General features: G+C 41.2%; 1 protein-coding gene across 1 annotated transcript; it reads right to left on the bottom strand.

Moving 5' to 3' along the window:
• Nucleotides 1–8,695: 8,695 nt before the first annotated feature.
• Nucleotides 8,696–9,923, bottom strand: LOC108077047 (uncharacterized). Its single transcript, XM_017170180.3, has 2 exons — nucleotides 9,405–9,923; nucleotides 8,696–9,340 (listed from the first exon to the last, which is right to left on the bottom strand). Exons 1-2 carry the CDS (start codon nucleotides 9,474–9,476, stop codon nucleotides 8,777–8,779), a joined length of 636 nt encoding a protein of 211 aa, XP_017025669.2. The 5' UTR covers nucleotides 9,477–9,923; the 3' UTR covers nucleotides 8,696–8,776.
• Nucleotides 9,924–9,995: the final 72 nt, after the last annotated feature.

Here is a 9,995-nt window from a genome sequence, read left to right on the forward strand (position 1 = left end):
TAGGGGCCAAGGATTTTCGGAGTGTCTCCTAATTGGACCCTGAACTCGCAATAAATTTAAACAAAAACCAATTTCGATTCGCCAAAAGTTTGTCAGCCAAAAAATAAAAGGAGAACGAAATTTGAACAGGACGATGAATTATTGAGCTGATTGCCAAAGGACACAAAGAGAGAGCATAGAATAGAGTACAAATAAAATATTTCGAACCTGAATGTTTAAATGTCATCAAAAGTTATTTAAGTTGCTTTTCTGATAAATTAAATTATTTTGAAAATTATAACATAACGGATTTTGTTATTCTTTATAGATAGAAATTTATAGCTAGTTGCATTTTATTCCAATTTATCTTATTTCCTGCTTATGATTGCCCTAGCAAACGGTTGCTTTTCTTATATCAAGTTCCACCTGGCATAATTCTTATTTATAAAGGTCAAAGGCTGAATGCTGTCTCTGACAACCTGGGCGAATTTGTCACTTTATATTTTGCCCGCAACTCTGCGTATACGCAACGTAGAAGCTGCTGCAATAGCTGGTTCAAGCAGCCGCAGGCAAGTCAGCGAGCAAAATGGCAAAGAACATCCTCAGTGGGACAGTGGGAAAGCAGGTTACCAAAAGCGTGTCCTTGCTTATATTATACTTACATTTGAGAAAATATATAAGGAAATATATACTACTTCTCAAAAAAGAAGAGAAATCAAGTTATATTTTACCAAGTTTTGATATCAGAAAGAAGCAAAATCTTCTCAGGACTTGGGCAGGCTCCACTGTACCAGCCAAAGGAGTGGTCTGACAAAGGAATTGTGCGTGGCAGGAGAGTGTCTAAGCTGTGGCACGTTTTGCAGAGTGCGAGGGCTTTTCTAACTAGCAGGAGGAGTCCTTGCCAGGCTGCTGCCAAATCAGCAAGGCAAGCAATCGCAGGACCCGAACGCTGGAGACAACCATAAAACGCCTGGCAAAGGTCACGAACACAACCTTTTAGCTGCTATTTCAGTGGAAAAATGTATTTTCCCTCGTTCGCTTGGGGCACCATCTCCACCTCCATGCCACCACCTTCTCCTGCTACTCTCCTCCGTCTTCCTCCATGCCATGCATCAGCGATTTTCACTCAACACTGATAGTTGGCACCGCACTGGAGAAACGCGCCGAGAGTGCGCTGGAAAACCCGAGAAAACTGAAAAACCCGGTGTAAAGGTGAAGTGCCTCCGAAAAGTAGCTGGCAACTCTGGCCAAGGACGCGGCTCGCGAGCTTTTTTAAAGATGGGAGGAGAGGAGAGCTTGCTCCTTCTTCCTTGCCTTCCCTGAGCATTGATTAGCCACGCTATGGGATCTGGGATCTCAAAGGAGCAGACGACAACATAAAAGTAACTTTGAAATTGCTGTTTTGTTTGGGAGGAACAGCACTTTGGGTTATTTTTATTTTTTAACTACAAATAAGGGAAAGTATTTTAAGGTTTAAACACATAAGATAAGATACTGTATTATGCATTCTTCGAACCCTTTTTTAACTTAGTGAGCTGAAATATTGAACTTGGGTCTTCGATATGCCCGAATTATGGCAGGGTGCTTACTCCAGGACACGGAACATTATCGGCTAATCCCAACTAATGAAAACCCACTCAAACGTTAAATTGAAGGGGCCTTCGTGGCAAAGGGTTAGGCATTCCAGTTCAGCACTGAAAAACCAAACCGCAAAACCATTTCAAACCGAATCTCCTTAAACAACCGAATTTAAAGCCTCGTCCCGAAGATGTCTGTCATTATGCGTTTGCCTATATATTTCTGTGCCTCTGTGGCTGCTGCGGGGAAATGCGAATACGTGTCTGGCATTCTCAAGGTTGGATTTTAATGCCTTCTCATCACACCGATGGCTCCCGATGCCAGTAGTCTGTACGTATATATACTCGTATATATATGCGGCCGACGAGTGTTTGTAAGCCCTATGCAAATATCCGAATGATAACAACGCACTTCGAACAGAAGGACCTTGGGCTTCGGTCGGTTTGCGGCTTCGGGTGTAGAATCGGATATGAGGCACTGCTTCAGCTTCGGCTGTGCCCTTCATTTGGAATAATATTTAAATAGTTTGGCAAATGCAAAGCCATCAAGTACAATATACCAGAACACCCACACAAAATAGTGTTTACAGTTGTGGTTGAGTTTGTAGAGCTGAGAACTGTGGCTAAAGATGTGAATCTTTTTAAAAATTTCCACTGACATCTAGGAACTTCAATTCAATTTTTTACTTAATTTAAAAGCCAAATTTTATCAACTATAATTTATACAATACCGAATATTTTCTTTTCACCCAAGAAAACCTTACTTCTGATTTTTTCATTTTCTTAAAGCTACTATTAATCGATCCCCGATTGTCTGTTATGGTGTTTGTGTTCCTTTGATTTATGCGCCTCTGCACAAACATTTTCTCATTCATATTTTTATTTTCGGCTATTTTTGCACGCAACCTAAAAGCGTCGAAACCCGAGGAGGCATGGGAGGATGATGATGACGATGGAGGGTCGCAAGACACAATTCTGGCAATAGACAGGACAGCAAGGTGGCGCCAGATTTACGGGAGACTAAATGCGAAATAGAATGGCAGGCGAAAACAAACCTCTAGCGACACCACTGTAAGCACGAGTTTGAGCCATAAATCCTGCCTAAAAAACAATAAGGATGAAGGCGAAGGCAGGCAGTCAACTATCCACATGCAATCCATGAAAGCCCCCATTAAATTCCCTTCACCTGAGCTGAGCGATTCGATTTGACGTGAATTTAGCATTTCAAGTTTGGAGGCCGAGGCCTAAACGTTTTATTTTACATTTCGTACATTACTTTTTATGACATGTATTTATTTTAATACACCCACGCCTTCGTCTCACAAAAAAAGTTGCCTACTTCTAGGCGGTGCTCATAATCGCTTAACTTTATTCCATCTGCCAAAGCGGACGGGGGGACCTTCCAATAAACGCTTCCGAACTTTGGCCAACGATGTGCGAATGATAGAGTGCGGGGTGGTGCTTTAGGTGGGGAGGAGTGGGCGGCAGCCAGGTACAGAATGTTGCCGCCTTCGCCTTCTTATTTGTTAGGAGGGAAGGACCCTTTTCGGGGGCTTTGTGCAGCGCCTCTGTTCGCTGTGCCATAAAAGTCTCGTAATCATTACGAGCCAGCCAGCTGTTTTCCCCGCCACGCGCAGCATCCGAAACAAAACAGAAACGGCTACATAAAAAAAGCAAAAAAAAGAAGAAAATATATCCGAAGGAGCAGAAGAAAAAGGAAAAGCGCGCTAAAGGAAAAAGGCGCAAAAAGGAAAATAAGGAAAAAACATTGCTGCTGCCTTTGATGGCCGAGGTTCGTTTCGTTTCGAGCGATTTTGGAGCTTAACCTTGACTCGCTTACGGCTGGCACTGAGAGAAATTACTAACAACTAAAACTATAAATTTAAAATTATATATTTCATATTAAATTACGAATTCTGTGACTTAGATTACTTTACCACATTTATGAAGTTTGAAACTTAATATGCTGATTTGTAAGCCCAATAAAAACAAATTAATAAAATAGAAATCATTGTTAAACCTTCAAAATTAGCTACAGAAGAGAAACGAAAGATAAAACTCTAGTTTATTATTTAATTACATTTTATAGCTTAAATCACGACTTTTTCTAGCAGTGTGTTGGAGCGCGCATACGCAATGTGGGCGTGGAGCGCCATCTTGACGACGCCTGTTGTCACTGGCTTGGGCGTCTAATCTTATCTGTTACTTTCGGCTGCTGCTCCTGGCCGAATGTGTGTGTGTATCTGGTGTGCGTGTGTGTGCCCCGGGTCGCCTCCTCAAAGTCATTTAAAATTGTTGTGCACATAAAATACCGGGAGCGGGACCAGGAAGGAGGCGGAGTAGGACTCCGGAGAAGCATTCCTTCCTCTGGCTTGCCTTCACAAACAGCAGAGAATTCCTTCTAATTTGGTCCACGCGACTTTTATGACTTTAGTGCGACCCTCACTTCACCATTCAATTTTACTTTCTGCCAGGGCCTTAACCAAAAAAAAGAGAGAGAAAACAGGAAGGTAGATTGGCTTTGCTTTTGTGTTTCGCCATTGATTCATATTTTTACGCAATTTTTAATGTTTATTCCTGACTCTGAGGCTGGTAAAGTACCTACAGTAAAGGCTATTTTTAGCGAGTTAAGAAACAGGTCTCCCCTATAGTGTTTTCTTGTCCTTTAAATCTCAAAGGAAAATGGTTTTTAGAGACAAGGAAAAATTACATTGACATGAGGCTTGAGCTACAGGGAAAAAGTCACAAACTAATTATAGGATTATATATCCTTAAGGTGTCATTTAATCATAATCAAAGAGAAAATACCACAAAGAGAAATTATCCTTTAGAAATATGAATAAATTATTAATTTTCTGCAGGGAAATATATGTCAATAAACATGTTAAACCCTGAGAAATGCAGAAACATAGAGAATGTGAGGCATATTTAACACCTTTACCCTAACCAACGTTTAACCAATTCAATCAATATTTTTGCCACGAGAATTTTTTCACATTTTCCTCCCATCCGTTGGCCCCATCAAAGGACTCCATGCATTCACACCACTTTACGGCTCATTAGACAGGGAGGAGCTGCTCCTGTTCCCAGGAAGGATGGCAGCTGTGTGTGTTTTCTGCGAGTGCAGCCTTTGAAATGCTTAAAAATAACAATGTGAAGGCAAACTCGAATCGCTGGGCAATTGATTAATTCGGCGTTAATAATACTTGTACCTCAGGCGAGCTACCAACGAACGCAGAGCTCGTTGCTGGTTGGGCTATTTATAGGCCCTATCTGTGGCAGCTGGAAAATGGGGAAAACGCAAAACGGAAAATGGTAAATTGGGGGAGGAACTCCTAGAAGGAGTCATCGTCGTCCACGTCCACCTGTCAGGCCATCTGACATACACACACATGAGATGATGATGTCTCAATGGAGGGCCTAGAGCTAGAGTGCCTCTGAATGGGGCATGGAAATGTATTTCCCTTACAACTCAACACTCGAGGCAGTTGTCAATTTCCGCCCCAGCCTAGAGTCCTATAGTCCTTCGTCCTGCGTCTCCATTTCCGTTTCCCCCCATCGATTCCGTGTATCTATCTGCCTGTCGGAGTGCGGAAAAGTCTTGCACGTGCAAAGCTCCTGGCAGAAAAATCAATTAACTTAAATTAATTCCACGAATCGCAACCCGGTTCCCCGTTCATCTGTATTTTTGGCTCCCCCCTCAACCCGCCTCACATGAGCTTAGCATTGTAAATTTGTTTGCCAGACTTTTGGCTAAGCTCATTGGCTGAGAGCTTTGGCTGCTGTAATACCAAATGTTCCGACAATTTAATTTGCATTTTATGCGCCAATCGATAGGCTGAAAGCGGGCGGGCGGCAGGCAGCCAGGAATTGAGGCTTGACTTTCGCATATTATGCGCCAGCTTAGGCCACATGAATTCAATTGCCACATGTGGCCTAAGGAAGTGGTAATCATTGGGGAGGGCGCCCTGCCTATGTGCCTATTGGGGGATCAAAGTCAGTCAAGGATTGCAATGAGCTTTTGTTGGGTTACAGCAAAGTGATTGCTGAAAGACAGGAAATATAGGGACAAAAGGATCTGTTTCAGAACTTTACAACTGGAGTTATATTTGTACATTGTTAAATTTAATATACTCTTTGTTAGACAATTTAGATAATTAAAAAAAAAATATATTTTGCACAGTATTCCAAACAATTTAGGTAACTAAAAAATATATATTTCGCACAGTATTCCTCTTTTAAAATGTCACTGAATTTATGGTCATAAAACACTTGTTTTATTAAAATTTATGTTCCTGCTGGATCACAGGTGTTTTGGCAGAGGTAATTATTGTTTATGACTTGAGATACATATACTTTAAAGAGTTGGTAAAAAATTCGAAGAGAATTCAAACAATAAAATATTAAAAAATTTGTATTTATATTAAAAAGAGTTTAAGTCCAGAATAATTTTATCGCTAATTATTAAACTTCATTTAAATAAATATTTTTCCCTGGCATTAAAAGCATGATAAGCCGAGATCTTTATTATAAAATTCAAATAAACCCCTTGAGTTAAGCAAACAATACATCAATACAATCAATACTCACTTCCTTGCCTAATTAAAAGCAAATTAAAGTGACTTATTACAAAATCTAAACCCAAAATAAGGACACATCTGCATTGGTAATTACTCCCTCGATTCCTGTTTAGACCGATAAATCAAACCGTCAAAGGATATGCACGCCGTAATTACCCAATCTACCCGAGGTTTCTGTCTGCTGCACATTTGCTATCCTGCAAGCCACAACGCCCATATGGACCCGTCCATTATCCATTATCGGCCATGCGTGCAATTATCACATTTTCCAAATCATTTGATGAGTGATTCACAAATACAGAAACAAAGGGGAAATACAATTGCATTTCGGACCTGCATTTGCTGCAGGTTGTTGCCACGAGAAGCCACAACAATCGCTCTGTGAATATTTTCATAATTAATTAATACACAGAGGGGGAAAGAGAGAGGGTGGGAGGGAAAACAATGTTGCGGGAGTGGCAGAATTTAATTACGAAAAAGTTTTGCTGATTTTACGTAGAATAATGTATGCAAGAACTCGAGCAATTCCTATTACTTTTCATTTATTCTGCTTCCTACCGCCGAGGCAAGACGAAAACTTTGCAACTCGTCTAAAATTGGAGGGAAATGTGCGGTCTCGGAATGGGAATCTAAGAACAAATGGATGAACTATGCTGGCATGTGTGTTTCTGTCTGAATGAAATTAAAGTTCCCGGACACGTAGGCAAACACACATCGTACACGAACACGAACACACACAGAGCAAAGGGACAGCTCGCTTTTCCACATATATTGGATACATTTTGCTCGCCCGGCGTGTGTGCGTGTGGCGCTACAAGTTGTGCATAAATAATTTGCGGCAGCTGCGCTTGATTGACTGACTGAAGGACTGACTGACTGACTGACTGAGGGACTGCCTCACTGCCTCACTGACTAAATGACTTCACCGCGTGTGCAACAAATGAAAGCCATTGATTGCCATTGCCGCGGCAACTGGCGTCGACAATCGCGGAAAAATTCCCTTCACGTCCAGTGTTTGTCTCCTTCAAGGACATATGCAGGATATGCGAGGCTTGGCAACACCAGGTGTGTGGGAGTGGCCACAGCGGAGGAGGGTGTTGGTGCGTGCGCACCTGTGCGGTTTGAGGTAAAGCCTGTCCTGCATTTTTCACACGAAGCGGCGGCGGTGTCGGAGGCGTCAATCAATTCGCAAAAGTTTAACGAACCTGTATCGAGGTGAGTGTGTGTGCTCCTTCAGTAGGTGTGTATATACGTATACGCACTTTGCCGCCATTATTAAGAAAGTATTCTCAAACAGAAAAAAAGACTTTTCTATGAAGTTTTCTGAAATTAAGCTTTTGCTGGAAAACTTTGGGAAAGCTTTTCCGGTTTTCAGCGCTTGTTAGATTCTACAATGTAGAGTCGCGCTATGTAAATTGAATTTTCTTACTAGAAGCTTACTAAACTTTGGGAATAAAATTTATTCGAGATGGAAACCGTTTCCGAAACTTACCTAAAAGAACTTTTACATGGTTTCGGAATTTCGCTATGTTTTATAAATATTATTTTCTTGGATATTATTTTTTTAATATTAAAAGAGTTCATATTGCAAATATATAACTGTTTATTTAAGGAAGTTTATACTTCTTTATAATTTTCTCTAGTTGATATTAACGCTTTTTATATATATTCTCTTTTCAGTCAGAATTTTGTATAGCCTTTTAAGGATATTAAAAATATATATTACCAAGAAAGAAAGCTAACTTTAGCCAGCCAAAGTTTGTATACCCTTGCAGGTAACAATTAAAATATATCATAACTAAGCCAAAAATGCATTAATTTCGATTCGGAAAGCAGTTTTGTGTTAGTTTTTATTAATTTAAAAAAACTGCATACCAAATTTAAAATTTTAAGAAATCAAAATGTTTGGCCATTTTTGCTAATTTTAATGATGTAACCCCTTATGAAATTTCGCAAAAATGGCCAAAAAATCGATTTCTTCCGGACATGTCTAGAAAGATTCCCCTGTTGATGCTGATCAAGAATATATATGGTTTATGGGGTCGGAAATGATTCCTTGACTTAGAAAAATATTATTTTGTATTATAAAATCTGATTTTTTATATTAAAAAACTAAATTTTTTTTAAATTAAAAATATCATAACTCGGCCAAAAGAGCATTAATTTTAAATCGGAAAACTGTTCTGTGCAAGATTTTCTACAGTTCTGCATATTCTGCAATTCTGCATACTTCATTTAAAAATAATGAAAATTCAATTTTTTATCAAAATGAAAAATTTTAATGATGTAACCCCTTATAAAATTTTGCAAAAATGGCCAAAAAATCGATTTCTTCCTGACATATCTAGAAAGATTCCCCTGTTGATGCTGATCAAGAATATATATACTTTATAGGGACGGAAACGTCTCCTTCACTGCGTTGCAAACTTCTGACTGAAATTATAATATCCTGCAAGGGTATGAAAACCCTTGGTCAAGGATCCTTTAATATATATTGAAAACCCCTGAATCTCTCTTCCTATACCCAATTCAAACTGCAACTTTAAGCTTAAACTCTGTATTTAATTACACACTCTGGTCTAGAGCTTGAGCAGCCTAATACTTATACACACTTAACCAAAAATAAAACATATGCCTTCATCACCAGCCATGCTCCTTCTGCAGGACATGCTTGTATATGGTAATAGGAACAGGATAGGGCTTTGGCACCGGGATCTTGATCTGCTTGATCACCTCCACCGGATAGGGCTTCTCAACCTCCACGGGATATGGCTTTTCCACGGTATACGGGATCTTCTTCTCGGTGATCTCGGGCACTATCTTGTACACCGGTACCTGAATCTCCTGCTGAACGGGCACGTGAACGGCATAGGGTTCCGGTATCTGCAGCCGGATCACATTGGGCACCTGCACGGCCACTGGATGGGGTATGGGCAGGGGCACCTTCTCGATCACATGGACGGGCACATGTTTCGAGATCTCCGAATAAGTGGTGGGTGTGTGATGATGATAGTGGCCATCGCCGCCGCCGCCACCACCGCCTCCTCCTCCGCTGCCACCATAACCATGACCACCATAACTGCTGGCGCCACCAAAGCCACTGCCTCCAAAGCCATGTCCATCTCCACCGCCGCCACCGCCACCGCTGAATCCCTCGCCGCTGTGCTCCGAGGCGAAAATCAGCTGAATGCTGCAAATCAATATCTGTGGGAGAGAATCAAAAGTGGGTCCTTGGTTTTTAAACTTTATTCCACTTGGCGGCACTTACGAATTTCCACATCTTGTGTACGCGGCTGCTAACCTGGCCGGATCTCGGTAAGGTAATGCGAATGGCTGCCATCTGTCCAAGGCTTTTTATAGAGGTGCCCGCAGCCCACAAAAAAAAAGTGAAAGATTTGCGAATTGGGCCTAGGACCGAGTTGATGTAACCATAACCCAGGCAGCATTGAAATAGAAAGTATATTGCGTTGCCAACTCGGCTTGGCTCGCATAATTCCCATTGTGTTGTGCGCTCACTGTGTGCTTTTCCAGGGAAACGTTATATCAACAAAATTGGGTTCAGCAGCCGGATATCAAGTGGTGCCAGGCCAAGATAGAGAGCGGTTTGCAGTGGACATGGTCCATTCCAGCTGGCCTGGCTTTAGGGTTAAGGTTGTTGCACGTACTTGAGTTCTCCAAATGCAGCTCCAGCTTCGACTTCAGCTTCAGCTGCTTCCGTCAACCATGGCCATGGCCGTTGCAGCTGCAAAAGTGATAGTCAGTGGTCAGTACTAACTACTAACTTGCAACCTTAGGCAGTCAGGCAACTTTTAATCAATTGAACGATATTGAACAGGAAGCCAAAAACTGGTCGGGCGTG

Source organism: Drosophila kikkawai, chromosome 2L (assembly GCF_030179895.1).
Source record: "Drosophila kikkawai strain 14028-0561.14 chromosome 2L, DkikHiC1v2, whole genome shotgun sequence".
Lineage (NCBI taxonomy): Eukaryota > Metazoa > Arthropoda > Insecta > Diptera > Drosophilidae > Drosophila > Drosophila kikkawai.